Source organism: Gambusia affinis, linkage group LG05 (genome assembly GCF_019740435.1).
Source record: "Gambusia affinis linkage group LG05, SWU_Gaff_1.0, whole genome shotgun sequence".
Classification (NCBI taxonomy): domain Eukaryota; kingdom Metazoa; phylum Chordata; class Actinopteri; order Cyprinodontiformes; family Poeciliidae; genus Gambusia; species Gambusia affinis.
In genome coordinates this window covers 8437519-8463428 of record NC_057872.1, presented here as the reverse complement: position 1 = coordinate 8463428, position 25910 = coordinate 8437519, and the positions used below count along the sequence as shown (strand labels likewise).

The window sequence follows — 25910 nt, the reverse complement described above, 5'->3', positions numbered from 1 at the left end:
GAGGCAGAGCCTCGCCTGTCATAATGGAAAAATAATGATAAAATAATTTATATTGCTATTTTCACCCTGGGGTTTGTAATGTCAAGTATTTATTTTTATTTAGCGTAGCGTATAGCCCCTAGTTCCCTTTTTGAGTTTTTTTATTTTATTTTATTTTATTTATTTATTTATTTATTTATTTATTTATTTATTTTATATGTATGTCAGAAGGCCTGCTTGTGCCCCTCCGCAATAACGTTTAGCTAAATATAACAATTTAGCAAAATGAACTAGTCTAATAATGACTCTCAGTTTCTCTGCCTTCATGTTGTTCTGTTCTTATCTGTGCCCTCTAATTATCAAATTATGGGCAAGAATGTATTTTCATTCACCGGTTTGTGAATAAAAACGTAGGTCTGATGTTGACATTAGAAAAACGATTTATATTTTCGTAATTGTCCTCACAATAGAGGGGGAAAAAATAAAAAATGAAAATGTTCCCAAAGTACCGGCGGACTGACCAAGCGGCCACCAGGTGGTTCCAGGAAGATTCCAGGTAGATTCCTGGAAGATTCCAGGTAGATTCCAGAGATGCGCATCGCAGCGGCTGTTCATGCAGGGTGGATGAATGACTGGTTGTATTGTGAAGTGCTTTGGGGTCCAAGACATTAACCATTTTTTACCATCTTTGCACAATCGTGGCTTCCCCAGGAGATGGCGCCATTGGTAATAGTTTATCCTAGCAGAGGCACTGTAGTAGCAACTTTCAGATGCGTCTCTGCTCCAACACCTGAATAAAATGGCTGAATCCTCTCAGCAGCAGTCGTGCAGTTCTGCAGAAGTCTGATATTTTGTTCACATGTGTTGGAGAAGGGATGCAATACATGGTGCAGTTGTTAGCGCTACTGCCTTGCAGCAGGAAGGCCCTGACTTTGAATCCCAGCCAGGACCACAGAGCCTGCATGTTCTCTCTGCATATGCTTGGGTTCTCTCCAGCTACTCTAGCTTTTTCCAATAGTCCAAAAATATGCATGTTAGCTTATTTGGTCATGCCTAATTGGCCTTAGGAAAGGGGATGTATATGCATGGTTATTTGCCACGTGTCCAGGATGTACCCCAGCTCTCAGCCACTGAATACTGGAGATAGGTATCTGTCCTCTTGTGACTTTGCATGGTTAAATAGGTACAGGTGGTAGATGAAAATAAGATATAGTGAAGAAATAACTTAATCATAACATTCTTGCCCTTTTCTCCCCCTAAATTCTCATCTTTTACTAATTCAGATATGTGACATTTTGAGTTCTGGTAGGTGGCAATTCCAAATGTTTGACAACTTCAGCTTCCTTGATCTCCATTATCAATGTAATAGACCACAATCCTTCCTCTTCTTTTCTTTTAGGGTAGGTTGTGCAGATAGCATGATGTACACAGTACTGCAACAATCAAACACATACATCTTCCGTTTTTGCATGCGCACCATTTTTCAAACACTTATTGTACATCCATGTACGTCCAGGAGAGGCTGAAATGTGTGTGTGAGGACGTATTTGGTTGTAAGAGCGAGGGTGAATTTCACAACAACATGGCACCCTGGGCGGTTGCCCATGTCGTCCACGTCAGAAAGCGCTACTGATGTAAGGAATTCAAGTCCAGTCAGATTTTTCATGTTTGGAATACGACCGAGTTAAATCACATTAGTTGTTGGACAAAATAATTGTGGGAAAAGTGTTTTGTGTGCCCTCATAATTTTTGTAATGTTTTTATTTACAAACTTGTACTTGTTTGCAGTCATCTTTAATATTTCTCCCTGTGTGTAAGAACATATTCATTAAGTGTTGAGATGGAAATGTCATCAAAAGTATCCAGTTGAATTGGTCCACACAGTATGAAGATATTACTGAATTATGAATATATGAATCAGAATAATCTAGGCTAAATTGGACATTTTGATTGTTTTTTTCCTGAACTTTTTCTGATTGCCAGTGCAATGTGTGCTGCATTTGTCGCACCAACCAGAATGCAATACAACAGCATGTCTCTAAACAACTAGAATGATGACCTGATAGCAAGTACCTATATATAATCCTGGCATATGCTGCCATTTTACTAATTAAGCCCTAATAATATCTATTTTACCTCTAGAACAACGTGGCTGCAGACTGCAGATCAAAAGAGCTCAAAGGGGTTAACTCTATATAAGTTTTTGATGTTAGCACCTCTGAGATCTAGAAGCTGCTGATAGGGGCCTCCAGAGATTCAGGGGCCCCTAGAAATGGTTGAATTGTAACACAAACCATAGATCTAAACCTGCAGCATCATTTGTAGAGAATAACAATGTTATTAAATTTTATTAAATGCATTCACCTGAGGAAAAATAAATACTATATTTAGGATTAAATTAGGACGTTTACTTTGTAAATGTTTAAAGAATCATCTTGGTAGTTTGATTGTTGTTACCATGGCTACAATATGGTGTAATCTTTGTGTTTGAATTAGATTTGTTCACAAATACATCACAGCAAATAACCAATAATCAGTGATTGATTTTAAACTCGGCCAATAAACTTGGTCTCCCTTTCACAGATTCACCTTATTAATATTTAAACATGTTAGTGATGCTGAGGTCCTTAGTAGGACTGGTTTCGGGGGTTCGTTCTAAGGCCCCACCTTGGGCCGGCCCTGCATGAACAGCCGCTGCGATGCGCATCTCTGGAATCGACCTGGAATCTTCCTGGAATTTACCTGGAATCCTCCGGTGGCCCCTGACAGTCCGCCGATGCTTTGGAGACATTTTGATTCATTTCATTGTAGCGTGTTTGGCTTTATGCTGCGGTTCTAATTATTGCTACAATATTTTCTCTGATGTTTATTTTATGAACTCTAATTGGACCTATCTTCCTTTAACACTTGAGGTTCTGCAGTAACTTCTATTTACAGCCGCGAACCTCTATAGCCCAGATCCCGTCAGCAGCGGCTTCAACCTGCCAGGTAGAAACGTTAAGGAGAAGCAGAGCGAGCAGTCACCAGGTGGTACCGGGTGGTACCAGGTGGTACCGGGGCTTTGAGCTGCGTCGCGACTCGCGGTGACAATTGGTACCATGTCTTATATCAGGATGTCTGACATAAAGACAGGTATTCTTTATATCTGTCGCTGGGACCGACTCAGACTGCCTGTAGCGAACCGAACCGGGCTTTTAGCAGAATGATTAAGTTAAAGTCAGAAGTTTCTCTGCAGCTGAAGCATTTCTGTGTTTAGGGGTGAGGCGGGTTTTGTCCCGCTATTGCGAGGACAATTATGAAAATATAAATAGAAACAGTTTTTCTAACGTCAACATCAGACCTACGTTTTTATTCACAAACCAGTGAATGAAAATATATTCTTGCCCATAATTTGATAGTTAGAGGGCACAGGTCAGCCCTCTTCTCCTCACCATGGACCCGGTGTCTGAACGACAGGAAGAGAAACTGAGAATCATCATTAGACTGAGGGCAGCCAGACTAGTTTATTTTGCTAAATTATTATATTTAGCTAAGCATTATTGCTGAGGGACACAAACAGGCCTTCTGACATGTAGATAAAAAAAGAAAAAAAACTAAACTAAAATAAAATAAAATAAATAAAATTAAAACTCAAAAAGGGAACTAGGGCATCAAGGATAAAAGGGGCAGGGGCTCAAGCCCCCTTCGCCGCCCCTCCCAACATTTAGATGTCTTACTTTTAAACTAGCTTTATTAAAAATTTTTAAACTTGTGTCTCATACTAAGGAATATTTATCATGTGCATTGCCTACTAAATGCCAGCCACGTGGGTTTGAGTCATTGTTGAAATAAATTTGTTTATGCTGGCTGCCAGTAGGTGGCAGTAATAAAATAGAGAAGTCTGAGTCAAACCCCAAACTTAGAAAAACAAGTAGCTCTCTACTGGTAACATTCATGATTTTGTTTGTTTGTTTTGCCACTGCGTTGAGAGGACGTGTCTCCTTTGTACAACAGGAGAAGGCGAGTCGTGCTATAAAATGTTGGACTCTCCATTAAAATGATGAAAGCGGGAGAGCAGTGAGTTGTACTGCAGGAATTTCCCATGTTCCACCACAGTACGCATCCTGCCTCACGTACGCTTTCTCTGAGTCTGACGTGTTGTGACGCTGGGGGTAAAGGAGGAAGAAAATCAAACTTTGATTTCCTCAATGCGAAGAGTGATTTTAATTATTCAGACTGAATTAAAAAACACTTTATTGATCCCAGAGGGAAATTAAATGTTGTAACTCGTTAATTCAGATTCAGAAGAGGTAGCATAGTGAAATATAAGTGAAAATCAGTAATCAAATGCAATAGTAATAATATTGTATAAAAAGGGAAAAATTAGACCTTCAAATTTCTTCTTACATCAGTGCTGCTTCCGCATATAAGGTCTGTGTTCGTGACAACCCCCATAGGGGATCCATTCAGTCCTTTAGGAAAGTATAGGCAAAATAGGGTCTGGGTTAAATTGACCGTGCAGTTTAATCTGAACAGTATGATGCAATGCAGAGGGTCTAACCTGCTAACGACCACCCTAATAGTTTTTATAATTCCCACCTGCTGCAGCTCATTTTCATAAGTCTGTCTTCAGATAGTGATGGTTTCCAGGTTTTATGTGAGCAGTATTTGGTACCATTAACTCATTATTACGAGAATGTGAGAAAATATTACATCATTCTCTACCATTCGGTCTCCGGCATCCTGCCATCGGTACCTGTCTCTGTCCGCTTTGATCGCCGGCCATTGATTTAATAATCCGTCATCAAAAAACACGGCTTTCTTTATTAGATGATAAAGTTCTGCGAACATGAGATCAACCAGACCACCGGCAAACCATCAGTCCGGTCGCCATAGCAGCTGCAGAGAGACCGTGAGGAGTCCCTCGTTCAGAATGGATCTTGTCAGCGGCGGATGAAGTGACGTCACGTCGCTATGGCGACCCAGGCAGTATAAAATGTGAAGCCTGAAAGGCGAGCTGCGCACACTGACTCGAACAGCATCAGCAGTGAGGTAAGTCTGAGCTCCTCGGTTTAACATTTAGGTTTCTAAACTAAATTTCTAAATAAATTTCCACACAATTTCCATGATATCAATATTCTTATCTGAAACCCTTCAAATATAAAAATCCTATATCGCCATAGAGGTTCTACGTCACTTGCGGAAGCTTGTGGCCATGATGTGTTCTCATCCGCTTCCAATGTTAATAAATCAGGTATTGTGGTGCAGAAAGGACTACATTGGGATGTGAAGGAGTGCTATATAGCTTAAGTTATTTTTCTGACCAGTTCTGTTCGCAGTTTGCTTTTAAACGATGCCTGTAGGAAGACAGACGGGAGAAGGGGAGGAGATGCGCAATGGCCTCTTAATCTGGAAGAGAGACTGTCCTTACTCCTTATAACAAAGTTGGTTTGCTGCATATTGTTACGCTTGCGCTCAAAATGCGCCACGGTGGAAATTGTGCTTATTGGGAAGCGGAGTCGTCCCAATTTTCGACAAATGTGTTGAAATGTAGAAGACTACTCTGTGCGAGCAACGTGACTTTGTAAACTCGCAGCGCTGCATCTGCGGAAGTAGGCTGGACTCCATGTTATGTAATCCGCTGCACGAAAACCAAGCTGTATCTCTCCCTTAGTTTAGCTAAAATACTGAAAACACTGAGTTTTTTAAAAAGAAAGATCGTGATGGAGAATCCCACAGAGTGCCTTCTTGGTCATATTGTTTCACGCGTGCATCACGCAGAGTGATAACACTGGTACTGAGATGAATAAATGAAGCTACGTGCTTGCTCTTCTCTTCCCCATGAAGTCTGACGACGTTACACACTCGAGGGATGAATGGGATTCCGTAGTGACGGGATTTAGGGGCCAGAGTGACGAGAAACAAAGTGACTAGGAATGACTTGATGTAGAAGGATAGAGGGGGAAGCAGGTTAAAACTCGTATTATTGTATTCCTTTGATGCAACCGTGGGGCAGAGAAGAAGTGGCGCAGTGTCGCGTGATTCTGCCGCAGTTTGACACGACGCTTGACGGACCTGTTGATGAGGCTTGTTGACGAGGCCTTGTTTTTATCTGAAAGCATTTAGGCATTTTTTTTACTGCATTAAAACTGATAAAAGAATGGACGTTGTGAAAAATGAAACCATGGATACTTTTCTGTCGTGTGGTTTTGGTAGCTTACAGGAAGATGCAGCCATGTCAGACTGGATGAAGGTCATGACTCGACATGATGAAGGGCACACCAGGCCCCAGGCTGCTTCACTGATGCTAATCGACATTCTGTTTTTAATCTCAATAACTTTGTATTTTTCACATTGTAGTCGCAGCTTACCTAACACCATACCGAAGTGAAGGTTGCAGGCAGTAAGCAGTATCTTAGCATTAGCTGTGACCTAGCTTGCTTGTAAAGGCCTCAAGCATGTAGTAGTAGAAAATAAAGCCTTATGCTTTAAGTAAATATTTTCTATTCTCTTGCTGTTTTGAACATTAAGACATATTTACATCAATAACTTATAACTATTTTGTCATTTTTAGTAATATTAACAAGTCATGTTAGCTAATTTGGCTCCTCATGCTAACGATGTTCATACATATAATAACAGTTTGTGTTAGCTCACTCTGCTTATACTTAAGAAAAGGCTACAAACTTACAAATATCTTCTGACTACCACTAATTAGCCTGTTAGCCAATGAGAGAAGTCACAGCTAACCTAAGCTACCACAGCACTGAAGAATGTGAATAGTCCCTGTCAGTCATGGCAGGTTGGTGGTACAAAGGTATTGTAGGCTCTTACAAGTGCATGTGTTTTTCTCACATCTGTTTGCTGCAAAAGCACAGGGTAAAGCAATGATGAAGTTGCTGCTCTCTGCTGGTCAGCTGGATTAAAGATGGCAATTAGGTTTTTCTCATGCTTACAGAAAAGTTCCTCACCAAGAAAGTGCCTAGCTTTAGCTTTAGCTTCAGCTTCCATCTTTACAAGTTTCAGAACGTGGCTCCCAGATACGCCTCCTACTAATGGTCATTTACATACTCGACTCATTCTTTCCCTCTGAGCTAGTTCTAGATTAACTAGGTTTTCCCCCCCTGAGTGGGGGTTTGGTTAGTATGAGTGTCCCGTTTCATCATGCAGCAGCGCTGACTCGGCTTTGAGCGAGAGGAAGAGAGACTCAGAATGACTCAGCATCCTTTGCCTAACTGCCACCACTTTTAGGAAATGAGCCATCCCACATGGCGCCGTAGCTCAATAAAATCCTCTCAGTGGAATATTCCAAATCAGCCTGTAAAGTTTCAAAGAAATGTGAGAAACATCACATTGTTGCGCATATTCTTTCATTTCCTTTGCTTAATTGCACCTCTTCCTGAATTTCTGCATTTTGTTACATGACACATCTGCAGAGTTTTCTGGATGTGGTAGCTTTTTTTATTATTTAAAAAAAAAATGCAATTTACAGTATTATGGTGCAGTATCTGCTTTTTCTTAGTATTGTGCCAGTTTAATTTAACCAATATTTGTAGCACCGGTTCGCTACAGCAGGAAACACAGCCAATGTGGGGTCAGTTAAAAGCCAGACGCATCCGTGTAAGGTTTGACTGTGTTTGCAAATTTTAGACAAGTGATGTGATGGTGATGAACATTTGAGTGACTCGTTCAAAGCCGCAGAGAGACATCTCTAAGGTGAGAATAAAAAAACTAGCAGACATGGTGCTGAATAGGAGGTGAGAGAAACTGTAAGTTAAAGGAAAGTCCTTTTTGTTGCAGATAAAGAAAAATCTGACTCCAAAACTCAGAAAAAGGCAGGACAGAGGAAAAGACATTACCTAATTGGCTGTTCTGCAATGTCTCTGTCCAATCGACCCACTGCAGTGGAAAAACACTGAGGAGAAAGAGGGTGTGACAGGAATAGGAAGCTGGGGGAAGGTTTGAATAACCAAGGGTGGACGAAGGAGGAAGGCTGGGGGGTGGGGCGCTCTGGTGCGGGAAAGTGAGGATGCAATCGGTCAACTTGCTCGCATTCACTCGCCCTTGTGAAATCTCCAACTAGTGCATAAACTGAGGCAAAGTTACGGAAAGAGACAACTTGATGAACTAGGGAATAGGGTTTGCAGGAAATAGGACAAATGAGTGGAGTGAAAATGCTGCATCATTCCGTTTTTCTCTGATCCTCTCGCGCATGCAGTTTTTAAGTATCTGCACCACCTGATGCAGTCTGGTGACTTTAACCTTTTTTGGTCACTGGTTATGAGTCATTCCTCCCCCCCAGTGGTCCCTCCTGCTGTTTGTGAGCTGAAAATGGGCCAGAGCTCGGGGGAGGGGAGGTTGTGCAAAAACAAGAGATTCAGACTCAGCAGCCGCTGAGGGGTCAAATTTAAGCTACAGGGGCTCACTGAATTTTAATGATTGCGTCTGGATTTGGGGTCATGAGAGAAGTCGTGTCGGAGTAGTTGTGGGTCAGACAGAAGAGGGGAAATGCATCAGAAAATTGGGGGTTATCTGGGACAGACTTGTGCAGATCAGATGGAAGATCAGTAAAATGCTGTAGAAAGTTGTTGTTGCTTCTTCCATGTTTGAGTTTGCTGTACTACATTTCCCATAATTCAGTCTGATCCACATCTCTTTTTTTTTGTCTTACCTTAATCATTTAGTTGGACCTACTTTCAGTTGGAGTAAATGATACCCTGAAGCTTTGTCTTATTTTCCTGACCCGCCTTCATTGTCAGATCTGAACTGAAGGATTTTCTTCGCCCTCCTGTCCTTCCCTATGGAGGAAACTCCAGAACAAAACATAATAACAGGATATATCTTGCAGAGTTTTGGTTATTTTGTCCTGTTTTTTAATTGCCTCCTCTTCTAACATATTAATGAGTGCCAGCAGACTGGAAGCTGCAGCCATCAGTGTGTTACGTCGCTGCTCTCCACCACACAATGGTGTCTCTGTGAGCGGTTCAGAGTGAGTGCAGTCCGAACACCAGACTGCGGCTGACTGTGCCGCCTGTTGAAAAGAGGCACAACTTCAGGGTGAAGTTACAGTGAAGATAACCCTTGGAACTTTTTATATCTGCTTGCTACATAAAACGTGGGATACATTTATACTTTGAGCTTACTTAACCTTGGTTAAGTTTAATTACCAGATTATTCCTGTTTATGCATCGAGACGTATGACCCCTAACTAGTTTAGTAAACTCTTATAAAGTTAAGCCATCAGGGCAGAAAAAGGTCTGATAATTGCATCTTTAATAGAAAAAAAGCATAAATAGTTTACACCACTTGCAACTCTGGTTTGCGTTTAGGTTTCATTTGAGGTTTTCAAGCTGACTTTAAAAGGGATTCAACAATGCAATCAAATTGCATTGTTGAATCCCCATTTATTGGCTGCATCCAAACATGATGTGAGAAACTTTTCTGCAAAACAGAACTCCATTACTACCCTATTAAAGAGATTTGCATCTATGCTTCTACTTTTTGCAATTATTGTCTATTAGTTGAGAAATTCTTCCTTTTTGCAAACCACTTAAACCAACTATTGCAACTTCCATCCTCCTTCCTCCGTGCCTTTCCATTTGCCAATCCCTCAAACGTCCTCGGGGCAACACTGAAGGACACAAACGGGATTGTTTCGTCAAGCGTGTGCAGGTTTACATGCATGACGTGCCTCGGCGTATCGCCTCATCTGGGAAGCGGTGATATTATGAAACTTTCCACATCTGGAGCCACAAGTTTGAGATCCAGCTTCTTGTTCAGCAGAAATTTCCACCTGCTTTAAGACGCAGAACGGACCACACACTGTCGGATCGGCTGTCAGCAGAGCGGCCATTTTGTTCTGGGAACCCAGGGCAACTGCTTCTGTGCAGAGAAAAGTGAGACGTTGGTATCCATGCAGGAGGAGAGGAAGCAGATTACAGGAGGAGGAAAGCTACCCTTGAATTTTGAGAAAACACAAAGTGGAAACAGATCTGTCATGTTGGACACACACACTCTCCTGTTTGTCTCTCCTTTAGTGACCTTGTGTTATGGATGCTGGCTGCAGAACATAAAATGGCTGCTCTACCTTGAAGAAAAAACAGAATAAAGCACAGAAACAAGATCATAAAGACCCTTTTGGATCAATCAGACAGAACATAACAGTTAATAGCAGTTCAATAGTTGACTCCAGGTGTGAAGAAGTACAGTAACGGTGTCATTACGGTCACAGGATACTCCAGATATCATCATTGTGTGTGCTGTTCTGTGAGGCAAAAATTCATGAATTGTAATCTGGTTACCCCTGCAGTCTATTTAAAGTACTCCCACAATGCATTTCAGCGGATTGACAGCTTGTCCCCAATGCCCCAACACACAACAGATTAGGAGATTAGAGTGGCTGAAAATGACAAGTCGGTGCCACCCTACCTGTTCCACACACACACACACACACACACACACACACACACACCAAGTTGAAGTATTCTGGACACATATCGTTGCTATATTAATATAGTTTTCTGTTACAGACGCACTAATCAGGCTTTTTTCAAGCCGGTTTTTCAGCTTTCTAAAATGCCTGACCTGCTCATTATTCTTTTAAATAACTTAGTTTTTATTCTGTGGACTAAACTTCAGGTTCTTTGATAGATGAATCTGATCTTTACTAAACTCAAAGTGTATCAGGCTTCTTGATGCAATGAATAAAAAGAGGGGGGGAAACCCCCCAAAGATTTGTAATAATTTGATCTGCAGATAAAGGCAAACTGGCTGATTTGCAGGCTTTGGCCAATTTATTACTGCATTTCATTTGCAGCTGTTGCAGCACTGCAGCATTTCATGTGTTTAGCCCTAAATGGGTCACATGCGGTCACATGATTTCCTCAAAAGTTTTGTCACCTACTATAATATAACCATCTGTATTTAACTCATAAGCAGAAATATTAAGGAATACCATGAATACTTATCAGATTATGCTACAATCTCCATTATTTGAAGAAGATGCAGTCCTGCTTAGAGTTGAAACAAAAGGGACATGAAGGTGGTTGATCCTCCAGATGCATGAACTGTATGAAACAGTGAGGAAAAGCAGAGAGAGAAGGAGGTTGAATAGTTGTGTCACAGCCAGACCTTCCCCTCTGCTGGGCTGGCGGACTCGTCTCTTCGCTGCGTTGCATACCAGCCGCTTTCTCCCGGCCTTCGGATCGCTTTGTTTTCTAAACATGTCCCTGCATGGTGCAGCTCCTCCACGCCTCAGCAGAGCAGGCTGGGGAAACGCAGATTTTAATGGCCTGTGTTTTTACCTCCTTCGTCGATGTCGACCAGAGCCGCAGAACCTGGTTGTATCGAGGTTTCAGCTGCTGCCGGCCTGTTGCAGCAGCTCTTGCAGCACAGAGAAACTTCAGGCGCTGTATTTTCATCAGAAATGACACGAAAGGAAGATTTCTGCATGGCTCATTTCTAATGCACGTTCCTCTGCGTGATTGCAGAGATGATTTTTAGAGATACGATGACAACTGCATGTTGCTGTTGGCTCTCTCTTAACTTGAATCTGTGGAGTTTCAGCCTACCTGATCGCAGAAAAATACAGATTTCATATAAACAAACTAAATTTTCTACAGTTTCACAAATAGTCCATGCGGCTCAGAATTCACCTTTATCCACACAATCTGTAATTTTTTTCACTGTTTTCTTTTTATTTTCATAATATTACTCAGGCTTGTTGTGTAGAAAACAGAGTTTATGGGTTGGTACCACCAACACGATTTACCAGTCCGACCTGATATTAGCTAAACTCGTTTAAGATCGTCCCTTTTGTTAAATCCCTCACAAATCATCTTGCTTGTGTTTTTTTTTTTTTTTGTCACCCCTGATGTCTGTTGTTTAAACTCCGAATGTTGTTAAAATGTTGACATTTTAGGTTACTTTACGTCAATCATTTGGCTTGTGTTGATTCTGACCGGCTTTTTTTTTTTTCTTCTTCTTCTTCTTGTGCAGGTAACTCCACAGCCCCTAAGAAACAGCAACCATGTCAGACCTCTGTGTTGGAATCAATGGGTGAGTCTGAACCTCATGTTTTATAAGCAGGATCAGAAGTGACTGTCAGGAAAAGGAAAGGGTCAAGTGGTGATGGTCATTTCTCAGAGTTATCCGTGACATATCCCCTTCTGACACCGTCACGTTTGTCCCCAACATCAGGGAAAGTATTTAAATGTGCAGTCGAGTTTACCTTTTAGCATCATTTTTGAGGTTCATATGTTTCATGACAACTATTATTTAACATTGATAAAGATTTAGAAATTGGTGTTTGACATCTATCTGCCCATCGCCGCAGCTTCGGTCGCATTGGCCGCCTGGTCCTGAGGGCATGCCTCCAGAAGGGCATCAGAGTCGTAGCCATCAACGACCCCTTCATCGACCTGCAGTACATGGTGAGAGATCTTTTTGCTTGTCGGGTTACAGCATGTTATCACACTTTCACTGCAAAAGTGAAAGTGTGATTAAAGCAGAGATGTGGAAGAGTCCCATACTTAGAACCAGGGGTGGTGATTGGCACCGGCGGCTGGTCGAATTCAGACAAATGTGTGGAATGGTGAGAACAAAGCAGGAAAAACACAGAAAAATATGTCAAACTAACTGTTTACCCTACAACCTGCTGGAGTAGCTTCAGGGCCGGAGAAGGAGGGAGAATTAGCCATTCAGGGGATTCATCGTCTGAGGATGAGGAGAGCGACGTGACCGAGGGACAGATTGAGGTCAGAGGTCAGATTAGCTGCTGCCAGCCTGGTAAGAAGAAGTCCAAATGTTCATAAAGAATTAGGGATGTGCAATTTCAGTCATTAATCAATTTTTTGGATTTTGAAGATTAATTTATTTTTGAAAAATCTTTTTTTTTTCCTCACCAATGCACCCTTTGGGCTTCTGTAGTTCAGAGTCACCATACCCAAGGCCGCCATCTTGTTTGACAAGCGTGTTTTACAGCTTCTATTTATATTTATTTGGACTTTCAATGTAGGTCGTATTTGGGCCAGCTTATGATATTTTTAGTTATAAGAAAGAATCTTATGATCATACATCTGAAATAATGCAAAAAAAAATCTTAATTTTATGACAACTGCAACATGAAAAATAAACGAGGAATGTTGTGCCTGGCCTTAATGCTCGTACAACTACATACAGAAATAAGAGCCTCATTTTGAAAATGTTTTCTGTCTTTAGTGGAAAAAAAAATGATAAAAAAAAAAAGATTAAAATCGGATCTGGTGTGAAAAAAATCTTACATTTTATTCTGAGACATATCTATGAAGAAGGAATGTTTCATTTAAGGACGGGGCAGGTGTGTGTGTGTGTAGGGGTGTATGTGTGTGTGTGTAGGCGTGTGTGTGTGTGTGTGTAGGGGTGTGTGTGTGTGTGTGTGGCGGCTGGCTCGCAGTCAGAAGAACACTGTAATTACACAGGAATGATGGCGGCATGTGGAATGAACAATGAACATGTTTTGGCATGTAATAATAACAATAATTCTGAATTAAACAGAAAAAGTAAGAAAAAAAATAGAAGTTAATGTGATTAAAAAATGTTTCAAAAAAGGAATAGAAACACACCTTCACTAATTACCGTCATTGTGGCCAAAATGCTGAACATCGGAAATGTTGGCGAGACTTATTCTATTCAATTAGACGTAAGAGATAAAACCAGAATATCTGAGCAGTAACTTCAGCAAAGTGATGTTGCATTATGTTAGTTAAGCTGCTGGCAGAGAACAAAGACGTTTCTCAAGGAGTCGAGGGAAGAACAGAAAGTTAAATGTGGGTTTCTTAATGAAAGGATTGAGAGGCGGTTTAATGTGACGAAGCTTGTTAAAGTGACTGGAGGTCTGGACTTTCAGTAACTACCCACCAAGGAGGGTTTTGATCTCACACATGCCATCCAGCTGTGGCACAACTGGAAGGAAAAACACTGTCAGAATCAAGTGTACCAAACCACTGCATTTAGCTTAATTTTAGTGAGAGTAACTAAACTGTGTATTTAGACCATCTGTTTTTTCATTATCAATTTAATTATTATTTTAAAGTTATATCTAAAACTCTCTGAACCCCAATATTAGATGTTTTTTTTTATTATTAGTAACGCTGTTTAAAATGTGTAGGTCTTGACCTAATATTGCTAAATGTCAAATATTGTAAGAAAATGACAATGGCTAAAAGTGATGCATGCATATTTATCTATTCCAAGTATTATTGTAGGTTAATATTAGTTTTATATGGAAAGATCGTTCACGTAAAAAAAAACTACAGCTTGTGAAACTTTTCGCCGTGACTCGTTATTTCCCGCCCTCCTATTCACAGGTCTACATGTTCAAGTACGACTCCACCCACGGTCGTTACCATGGCGAGGTCTCCCATGATGGTGGCAAGCTCTACGTTGATGGGAAAGCCATCTCTGTTTTCCAGTGGTAAGTGAAGACGCTCGATTCTCCTTCAGACTTCCTGACATCTGCAAATCCCAGGAGGCTGATGTGGTGTTGGACTTAGCATACAGTGTGATTATTGTTTTAAACAGATTTTTTTTGTGTGTGAATTTTGTGTTGTTTTTTTTTTATGCGTCTGAGCGAATTCCTGGCATTGTAATGAGGCTTTCTGCTTCACTGTCTGCGGCAGCTGTTGGTTTAGCTCATTGTGTTTCAGAGTCTCAGCTCCGGCGGTGGGGAAACCGACAGGATGGTTATAGAGGAGACATTCCAGCTTCACGACACATAAACCTTCCTCTCAGTTTACACGCCAAGAACCTGAACGCTAAATTACAGTGGACAGGATCTACTTTTCTCACACTGACGGGGCCAACACTGATTCATTTGTCGCCGTCTCCTCTGTTTCCTCCAGTATGAAGCCTGCTGAGATCCCCTGGGGCAGCTCCGGCGCCAAATACGTCGTCGAGTCTACTGGAGTCTTCCTCAGCCTGGAGAAGGCCAACGTACGTACACACAAAGAAACGCTCAGCGGATAGGACACGGCGTGGAGGGATGGCTCGGTTTCTAACCTGTGTTTTCATCACATTTCAACCTCAGGCTCACATCCAGGGGGGAGCAGAGCGTGTGGTCGTGTCCGCCCCCTCACCTGACGCCCCCATGTTTGTCATGGGAGTTAACGAGAACAAATACGACCCGTCCTCCATGACCATCGTCAGGTAACGATCCCCTGGAATCAAGTTATTTCTAACTTGCAGTATTTTACACGCCTGTCTGTGTAATGATGAGTTTTTGTCTGTTCCTGTATAGTAATGCCTCCTGCACCACCAACTGCCTGGCTCCCCTGGCCAAAGTCATCCACGATAACTTTGGCATCGAGGAGGCTCTCATGGTAAGAAACACCTGATAGTCCGGTAAACTCGGTTTGTTTGGGGACCAAAGTTGCATTGTTTGTTAAATTTTCAGCCGGTGCGTTAGTTTTCACATTGCACTGTGTCAAATGAGCCAAAAGACACTGCACACAAATTCTTTTTTTTATTTGCAAAATGGGAACAAAATGGCACGGAATGGCAACCAATTTTAGCTTTTGTTGAATTTCTTTTTTTGTCTTTGATCAAAGACTGAGACAAATTTTTCTGCTAGCGTTAGACTTGTGTGTTTTGGTGGTATTTTCCCAGAATCCCCTTTGCCATAGTCCACTTTCTGCTTCTGGAGTGGTCTCCCATCTGCTTGGTGTTCACATATGTACAGGAGTTCATTGGAACCAAACCGAGACCTTGGTTTATTAGAGGACCAGAGTTCACCGTATCAATGTTCTATTGATGCGCACCAATCGAACTTTAATATGCACCAATAAACAAACAAACAAGCTGTGTGTGTTGTCCCAAACACACCTGGTTTGGGAAAACACACCTCCCCAAACAAACTGGACTTTCTAGGTGGACAGACTAGAGTTTGACTGAACAGGCCTGGTGATAATTCACCTTAAATCTGAGTGTTATCCGGTAGTCTTAAAGGCGTCAACTCTGCCTTCTGCAGACCACAGTCCACGCATACACAGCCACCCAGAAGACAGTGGACGGCCCCAGCGCCAAGGCCTGGCGTGACGGCCGCGGCGCCCACCAGAACATCATTCCAGCTTCCACCGGCGCTGCCAAGGCTGTGGGCAAAGTCATTCCTGACCTCAACGGGTACACGACTGCTCTGCTGCTAAATCTGTCAGAAAGCATAAAGCAGCAAAGCAAAAGGGTTTAATCTTTCTCTCTCTCTTCTTCTAGCAAGCTGACAGGAATGGCTTTCAGGGTGCCAGTGGCGGACGTGTCCGTTGTGGACCTGACCTGCCGTCTGTCCAAGTCCGCATCCTACGCCGAGATCAAGGAGGCCGTCAAGAAGGCCGCACACGGACCCATGAAGGGAGTGCTGGGCTACACTGAAGACCAGGTATTTCCCTGAACCTTTAGCTCTTTATTCATATAAAACTGAGATCTGTTTGTAATCTATAACGTTGGTGTTTGCCAGGTTGTGTCCTCTGACTTCATTGGAGACACCCACTCCTCCATCTTCGATGCTGGCGCCGGCATCTCCCTGAACGACAACTTTGTCAAACTCATTTCCTGGTGAGTTTCTAACATATGCTAAGCCTGCAGAGAAAGAATCCTTCCTAATCTAATGAGATGCACTGAAATAAAATTAAAATTAAAGTCAACTTTACTTACCTTTGTTTTTCCTTCCAGGTATGACAATGAGTACGGCTACAGCAACCGTGTTGCCGACCTGCTGCTGTACATGTACTCCAAGGAGTAGACACTTCCTGTCCTGAGAGGAAGTGAGCAAAGGGACCACCGCTAACCATCATGAATCCTTCCCTTCTCTTTTACACAAAAGCCCCACCCATAGCCAAATCCTAGCATCTTCAACCCCTTTAGCTCTACTACAGTATATGTAGGCAGCAGCAAATGTGTGTTTGAGTGTTTTGAGTTCATCTGTGTTTTCCTTTAATGACAAGGCGGCAATTCGGTGAAAGTATTTGTGTCCGTGTTCCCCCTCTCCAACTCCCACGGCTGATTTAGATGTGTAATTATGACTGATTACTATGGTAACTACTGTATCCATGTCACTGTTAGTGTGATTTTAAAAGCTTCGTCACCAGAGGAAGGAGGAACGTGAGCGGCAGACCTACTGTTGCTCTAATTATGAGTCAAGAGATGATAAAAATAAAGTTTGAAAAAACCCTTAACTTCTCTTTCTTGGTCCAGCTTCATTTCTTTAGAATGGATTAAATGTAGGTGAAGAAATCAATCTGTCATGTTTAGTTTGTGTGTAAAATTGACTGAAAGGGTTAAAAGATGCAGAGTTTAAAGCAAATTTTGTGGCTGACAAACAAATCCTGGAAAGCTTGAAGATGATGTCAAAGCAAAACAAAAAAAAGGCTTATGAGTATTGCTTCAAAATATCAATACTTAAGTATCACATAGTTGTACTGATTAGTACCATTTAAAATTTGACAGTGGATGAACCGCTTTGTTCACACATAAAACGATATGTGATATATATATATATATATACATATATATATATATATATATATATATATATATATATATATATATGTGTGTGTGTGTGTGTGTGTGTGTATGTAATCCTTCTTCTAATCATAAGAAGGATGCGACATCTGCTGGATAAAGAAGGTATTACCATCAAACAGCAGCGGATGACTAAGCTGGTAGCATCAGAAATATGTGCCTGGGTTTTATGTTTCTGTACAGATCACAGAGGCTTAAAGGGTAGTTATCAATATATATAAACTACTGGTTCTATTTGTACTAATGAGAAGGTACTAGCATTTTATTTTTACAAAGACTTTAATTAGGTGTATTTTCCCCACTTACAATAAAAAGTAGGGAAAAATTAGGTTTTTAATCATAGAACTTTGACAGAGATGTCCAAAACGACAAACGCCACTATACACACGCCATATGAAATTTAAAAGCACAAATTGTTTAATTTAATTTCAGCAAAAGTTCTTTGGTAAACAGTTCACTTATACTCATATTTCCTACAACATTTTTGTGCAATCTAAACTTCCTCATTACAATAAAAGCAAATGAGGCACTCGATCATCCACGTGTCTTCTGAAAAATTCAAATCCTGCGTTTTACATGTAGCTTGATATCGCCCGTCAGACCTCCAAGACTACGTCGAGTTCGGTAAATTTGAATCAAATATGGAGGAAATGCTCAAGATTTGATTGGCTTAACTTCTCTTTGCCTATCATAGACGTTGCTGTTTACATGCTAAGCTCTATAATCTCTCTGATGCACAAGTTGGAATATGATAGATATACTGTGTTCACCTGCTGTATTGGAAAATGCAATATTATTGTATTGAAGTAGAAACCTCTGATGCTGACCGTCTTTGTGATCAGAAGGACCAGAGTCTGTCATCAGTTTGTAGATAATTGATTGTTTGAGCCAATTCAAAGAATACAATCATCATAAAATATGTCTTTGAATTGTTTTCTGTCGTTTAGATGACATTACAGTTGAGTTAGTTACCCAGACGTTGTTCATGACTTACTGTTTATTTACAGTACCAAGGTTTCAGTGCTGCCTGAGCGTTTTCTTTTCTTTCACATTTTGTCTCATCACACCACAAATTTCACAAATCTCTGGTTTTATTGGGATTTTATCTGATAGGCTCACAAACGAAACTGTTGAAATTTCTATTGAATTTCTATCCAGACCTCTGAGTAAAACGGAGTGCATCCAGTTGCCTCGAGAAGACTCCTTTATAGTGAACTCGATCCCAAAAGACTTGAGATTGGGGGGAAAGTTCACCTTCCCACAGGAACACCAGTCACAATAGCACGATTCAGACCACATTCATGTGTTAAAGGGCCCAGTTAAAGTGCCAAGTCCAACTTAGAATCTGATTCACAGACAACCCTCCATGCAGACTCACTGATCTTGAGCTAATTGGCAAAAAATATAACCCGTATAATTATAAAGCTGTTACAGACATAACCCCCCTCAAAAAACTACATCTTTGGCTGCACTGTAAAAAGTAATAAGTTCACTTTACTTAAAAAAAGTTAGGAAACCGATTGCCTCAAAATCTTCAAGTAAAGTAGCTAATTCATTTTAAGGTGTTATTGCTAAAAATAACTATGTTTAGACCACTCAGATAAAGGCAGTAAACCTGAGTGCCGTTAACTCAAAATCATTAATTGGGTTAACTGTAAAATATTCATTCAGACAACTCATGCAATGGCAGTAAACTTGAGTGCCGTTAACTCAAAATCATTAGTAAAGTTGACTATAAAATGTCAATTATGACTACTTCAAATTGTGAGTTATGTCAATTAAGCAGTACTCATAAAAATAAGTTATACTTACACGTTTAAGAGTTCACATTACTTGCAAAATATCAGGAAACCGATTGCCTTGATATGTTCAAGTAAGATGAACCAAAAGTGTTAAGTTATTGGAACGAAGAGCCAACAGACAGTTTGAATGGAAAAAAATGTTTAATAATTAAACAAGTTTACCTTAAATACAAGGTTCTCAAGTGTGGTTACATACACACTAACCTGGAAACAAAGTTTTCCACAGACTTTTTTTAGGGAAAAAAAATGACATGACTTTTTTTCTAGGGTAGCCTTCAATCTAATATTGAATCCTTCAAATGGCCCTCAGTCTTTAAAACTTTGAGAATCCCTGCTTAAATGTCTTTGTTGACTGGTGTGAAACAAAAACTAAATTCTCAATACTAGAGCCTAACATTTATCATAACATTGATAAAGTAAATAATGAAGTAGTGAAGTGAAGTAATGTTTCTCCTCATTAACATAAAACCATTTAGTAGTCTGCAAATGCAATGATGCTCTCTCCAACAAAAAAAGAATCAAACAAGAAATAAAAATCACTTTTCCAATAAGGGTAAAGGTATCAACGTTGATCCATAATGTCACATCACATTCACTCATTGCATCAGAAGATTTTTGAGTGATTGTATTTTTGGTTTTAGGGATTTATGTCCAAGTGACAGAAGCACCCTTTGGATGAAGTCAAAGGTGTACTTCAGTTGTTGAGGGTACTCCAAATTCAGAGTATAAATAAGTCCAAAGAGCAAGCACATGGCATGTGGAAGATTTCCAAGATCATTCATGACAAGACTTCCTTCCAAAATGATGGCAGTACTTGAAGACTGGAGGTGCAGTGAGTCAGTGGAGGCCTGCCTGTCCTCAGGAATGATGGTCAGGATCCCAATGGGGGTGTGAGACACGTCTGGGTCTTCGCAGTCCTAACAACAATAGAAGCAACACCACAATTACATATCAACATAACACTTCTTTAGGGTGACCAGACGTCCTCTTTTTCCCGGACATGTCCTACTTTTCAGACCTAAAAAAATGTCCGGGGGGAATTTAAAAATCGTTAGGGATTTTGGTCAACTGCCTCAAAACACATTACATAGCTTACAGTGCATTGTGATTACATTGCCACTCCGTTCCACTACTCCATTCCAGGTTTCTTTGTATGGCAAAGAAACCGGTAGCACATGTGTGTACATGTCTACCGATTTCTTGTGCTACCGCTGGTTCTACCCGTGTGTCCGCCGATTCTACCCCCCCCAACAAAAAAAGAAGTGTCCTCCTTTTCAGAAACCCAAATCTGGTGACCCTACACTTCTTCATCACGGCTGCTTCTCCTACAGTTTACAGCTGTCCCACCTATGGCAGTCTACTCATCATAAGCCTTCTATAACAGTAAAGCGGCTTTTTAACCCGTCAACATCTTTATCCTTATCCCTTTTCCTTTTTTTGTTTTGCGCCCCGGACAGCTTTTTTGCACTGCCGCTCCATCTTGTTGCCACTAAATAAACATGATATTTTCGACTAACGTTAGTCCCAGGCATCGCTAAATCATTACACATAAAGTTAACCTCAAAACCTGGACTTACGGATGAATTATACGGCCGAGATAACGAATATAAGTTTGCTAAAAAACAGTGGGACTTACCGTGACAAAACTTAGCTGCAGCAACCGCCGTATTGTTGACAGTTTGGAGCTTCTTTCAAACACGTCGTCACTCGTCAGTGTCCAATGCGCATGTGCGTTCAACGAGAGCTGCCGAATGATGCCGAGTTTTTTGCTGGTTATGCAGATGCGTTTTGCTCACTCATAACTCCAAGTTCGGGTTACTTGCTGCTGATGAGTTTGATTACTTGCCTCAGTAGAAAGTTGTCTTTGCTAAGTTTAAGTTAGTATAGTCAACAGAGTAAGCTGGAATGAGTTCAGGTCACTTTTCTTTTTGAGTACACTTTACTTTTACATTTTACAGTGTGCATCAAAAAGTTGCCATATTTCCTTCTCCATCCACCTTATAGGTTTGCACTAATTTGTGTTGCTCAATCTTATGAAGTAATAAAAATAATAATAAAAAATACATCATAGTGAAGCTTTTAACAGCACATTTTCTCATCATCTCAAACAAACACTTTTTAATTAGGACAATACGAATAAAACACAATCATGTCAGATCTCACAATCTTGTAAGACCACATTACAACCGGATTGAAATAAATTTGCATTCATTTATTTCAAAATCTAAACCAGGCCTGTTTATTCCTGGTTATGTTCCACCAGCACGGAGGCAAAACCAAATCACATGCAGACCATAAACACTGCTGTTCGATGGCGTGTTTATTCATTCATTTGGAAATGCACCGGTGAAATCCGAAGAAGGGTCAAATTTTAATCCGCGCTGTCCTCCTGAAGCCAAATCCCGCGTCCATGTAAATGTTACTCGTGTCGTGATTTCCCTCCAAAAGCAGACGAGGAAGCGGTGCCGCTGATCTGCTGGATGCACTGAGGTGTGTCTAAGTGACACTGACCTGTACGCTGGTATAAAATGACACCAGGCTTCTCTCCAGCACCGAAACATCTCATATCTGACTTGACGTGACAACAGGAGTGAAGATGGAGAGGAACGGCTGCTCTGCGCTCGCGCTTCTCCTCCTCCTTAGCGTTGTGGCCTGGACGGAAGCCGAGGTTGAAAAAACTATTTTCTTTCCTTCTCAGAAGCTGACATGGGAGAAAGCAAGACAGTACTGCCAGAAGCACCATATAGACTTGGTCACCTGGGACACGGTGGACCCAAACCTGCTGACGACGTGGCTGCTGGAAGAAGGCTTCATTAATGTCTGGATTGGTTTACACAGGGATCCTGAGGAGTCATTGGTCTGGAGGTGGATCAATGTGAAGTGAGTCTCCATGATTCAATGACATAAAATGTTCACTGTGACAAAATGCTGAAGATAACTCTTTCTGTGTTTTTCCTTCAGAACTGGTATAGGCTTGACTGGTGATGACGTCTCTCGCAGCAGGAACTGGGGTTTGGCCCAGGCAATCGGCGCCAGCTGTGGCTCCTACAACAGCCTCACCAAAACGTGGGAAAGCTCCCTCTGCTCTTTGGAGAAGCCCTTCGTCTGCTACGCTGACAACCTGGTTGTAGTGACTGAGAACAAAACATGGGAGGATGCTCTGAATCACTGCAGGGAAATGACAAACAAGTCCTTCAAATTCGACCTCCTGAGCGTCACCAACTCGTCTGACTACGGCTACGTCAGCGATCGGCTCTACAGAGCCACCACCGACGAGGTCTGAAGCTTCTTACGCAAAACCGCAACATTTTCAACCCCAACAAGAGTAGCTACACTGGTCTAGATTCAAGGTCAAACATCTTAGTACACCTAAAATAATACAAAACTAACTTAAATGTGACATTTCAGTAAGGCGTAGGAGCCTGTCTTGAGTCAATTTAATATTGATGAAAAAAAGAACTGGTTCCACTGGCAGATTCTTTCACTTATAACAAGACATTTTTCCTATATAGCAAGCAAAATTATCTGCTGGTGAAACTAGTACTTTTTTTTTCAAAATTACAAAAGGATCGACTTAAAACAAGTTACTACTTCTTGCTGAAAAATGTAAGTTAGTTTTGTTTTATTTCAAGCATACTAAGACCTTCGCGCTAGAAACTAGACCAAAAATACTATATTTTGTGTTTTTGCAGTGTGTGCGTGTTCATTTAGATATTCTTCAATTCTTGCCTTGTGTCTACCAGGTTTGGACAGGACTGCGTTTCCTGGGAGGGGAGTGGTGGTGGTCCGACGGAGAGTCGTTGGACCACCAGGAGATGCTGCCGGACTGTCCGAGCCAGTGGCAACACTGTGGGACCGTCTCCAAGAATAACACAACTAACTGGACCCGCAGGGACTGCTCAGAAAGAAGAAACTTCATCTGCTCTTATGAATAAGTAGTAAATCAAGTAGTAAATCGGGATGAAAGTGTGCTATTTGATTAGGTCCATGCTTGCTTTCTGCACACGCAGGCTTTTGTTCCGATAGACGAATCGTATTTATTAGAAAAGTTCAGGAATGTCCAAAATGACATTTTCTTAACTCACACAGGGAGATCAGAGAGGTTATATCACCTGCATGTACTTAGGGGTGAGAAGCATTATTTGGATGAACATTCATTGGGAGCAAGCTTGACTTATGTCATCAACTGTGACCCGTTGGTTTCTTTCATGCGGCTGCACTGGGGCACAGTGGGTAAGACTTTCTGCAACAATAACTTTTCATGTTCTTCCAGCAGGCGTCCTCAAAGGACACTCTGATATGGGCATGTTGGGTGACTTGGTCTCTCTAGAGTGAGCGTGGCTGTTTCTATTGTGTGCAGATTTCAGCTTTATTAAATACAACTCAGTTAAGTTTCATTTAGTTTGGCTACACTGAATCAAAACTTGTTGAGTTCATCTGAACTGAACTGACTCAGTCTGATTTGAACTGGACTGAATTAATGAAAGTTATATATATAAAAATGACCTGAAGGGAAATGATTTGAATAGAACTGGACTGAAATCAACAGAGTTTATTTGATTTCAATCTAACGAAATTAAAATTGTGTGAATGAACGTTTAGCATTAAACTAAAGTTTGCAACTTGGTCTTGAATCTTCAGTTTACCTTTTTTGTTTGTTTGTTGTTTTTTTTGCATGCACTGCATTCTTATAATATTAGTGTGATAATTAGATATATCAAAGCTGTAATATTGACTGAATTAAAGAAGAAAACCAACAATGTGTCTTATGTTGCTTATGTGTCTTGAGAACAACCAGACATCTCAGGGACACACAACCAAATATTAATGGGGATTAAACACATTTTTAAGGCTGTATTATTCGGATCATGAGGATTTCAGAAACAATAAACAATCCTAGCAATGAGAAGAAGCGTTCAGGCTGTCTCTTTTACTGATCTTTGACAAAATTTGCTAATTACACATACGTTCATGTGTAGTAACATTTATTTTGGATTGATTTCAAGGATTCAGACCAACTTTGACATATTAATCGATTTTTGTTTTATTTGTTTAAAACACATTGGTTTAACATTTTTACAAGCAATTGAGAATTACTTTCTCATTTTCTCATCAGCATGTCTTTCAAAGATTCAAATGAAGTGTTTTACATGTAGCCCGATCTCTGGCGCACAAGCCCAAAGACTATTTTGAATGCAGACAATTTGAATTAAATACTGCGCAAAAATGACGTCTACTGTAAGACAGAACATGGCATATGGCTGGGATCTGGATTTTTGTATATAATTAGATTTTTTAAGTGTTTCTGTTGTGCTGTTGTTGCACAGGAGGACAGAAATTCATGGACCAGATTTCATGATAGTTATGGTTACTGCTTGTCTGCCTGTGATAGTTCTGGGAGCTTCTCTGTGATTTCAACTGGTCCCATATGAGCAAATCAAAGGGCATTTCTGTGTCTTTACAGATTGAGAAACTTATTCAGATTTTTTTTTTTCTAAATTGTTTTTTAGCATTTGATCTGCTGTAATCAGGACCTGTCAAAGAAAATTGGCCGATTGACTAGTGCATCACTGATGGTTTCATCTAAACAATACTTTGGTGGCAATCAGAAGTAACCACGGTCTCATCCGAAACTTTAAATCGACAAACCATCCAAATAAATCCAAGAAGCAAATAAACAACTTCATTATCCAAATTCTATGTTATATAATGGCTGAAATCCTTCTGAAAATAATCATTTCATTTAAGGGTACAAAACCTTCAATTGTGTTGCTTTGTGCGTGCGTGTGCGTCTGTGTGTGTGTGTGTGTGTGTGTGTGTGTGTGTGTGTGTGTGTGTGTGTGTGTGTACTTCTCCAGCTATCATATTTAGGATCACTTCTGGCATTTTTAATAACCTTCTGGAGACCGATGGGCCTTATGGCCGACCAAAGACTGGCCCTAATATGGTAGCCCTCCTTGTTTAGGGTTAAAGGTTAGGGGTTTAGAGATATGATGTAAATCAGGTTTGGGTAAAGGTTAGGGTCAAGAAAAGACTAATAATGTTTGGGCTTAGGGAAAAAGTCAGGTTAAGCACAAATGAAGTTGTTGCAAAGAATCGAAGTCAATGCAAAATTCTACTATGGATAAAAATACAAACGTGTGTGTATTGTTTTCATGTATATATATATATATATATTACCTGTTTTTATTATGTCAAATAAGGCTAAGCTAATTAGCATGTCAAATTGGATCATTTACCTGGAGGCAGATTTTCCTAGCAGCCATGCTTTGTAAATGAGGACAATTTGAATAAGTCACCAAACCAATGAAATCGACACCTACTGAAACATGCATGACTGCATTTGGATCTGTTTTATTTGTTCATTCGACATTATTTTCACATATAAAAGCTAAATAATTAATAGGATTGATTATGTTTAATCCCTCCATCAGTGTTTCTCACAAATCAACTCACGTTGATGTGGTTTCTGCTCCTGCGTGACTGAAATGGATTTGAATACGAACCGAAACAATCTGCTGAAAAATGTGTGGCGTTACAGAGAATGAAGACGAATAAAGACAGCCGAAAAGACAACAGGCTTCATGAAACGTCAAACGGAAA

General features: G+C 40.7%; 2 protein-coding genes across 2 annotated transcripts; both read left to right on the top strand.

Annotated features, from left to right (window-relative positions):
• The first annotated feature begins 4922 nt into the window (after positions 1-4922).
• Positions 4923-17159, top strand: gapdhs (glyceraldehyde-3-phosphate dehydrogenase, spermatogenic). Its single transcript, XM_044117797.1, has 11 exons — positions 4923-5010; positions 11956-12015; positions 12293-12389; positions 14304-14410; positions 14838-14928; positions 15023-15141; positions 15233-15314; positions 15962-16113; positions 16201-16363; positions 16442-16539; positions 16657-17159. The coding sequence occupies exons 2-11, from the start codon at positions 11987-11989 to the stop codon at positions 16724-16726; spliced, it is 1008 nt and encodes a 335-aa protein (XP_043973732.1). The 5' UTR covers positions 4923-5010; positions 11956-11986; the 3' UTR covers positions 16727-17159.
• Positions 17160-21903: 4744 nt separating this feature from the next.
• LOC122831064 (macrophage mannose receptor 1-like) lies at positions 21904-23937 on the top strand. The gene is made up of 3 exons (XM_044116984.1): positions 21904-22187; positions 22269-22584; positions 23051-23937. The coding sequence occupies exons 1-3, from the start codon at positions 21904-21906 to the stop codon at positions 23240-23242; spliced, it is 792 nt and encodes a 263-aa protein (XP_043972919.1). The 3' UTR covers positions 23243-23937.
• The last annotated feature ends 1973 nt before the right edge of the window (positions 23938-25910 follow it).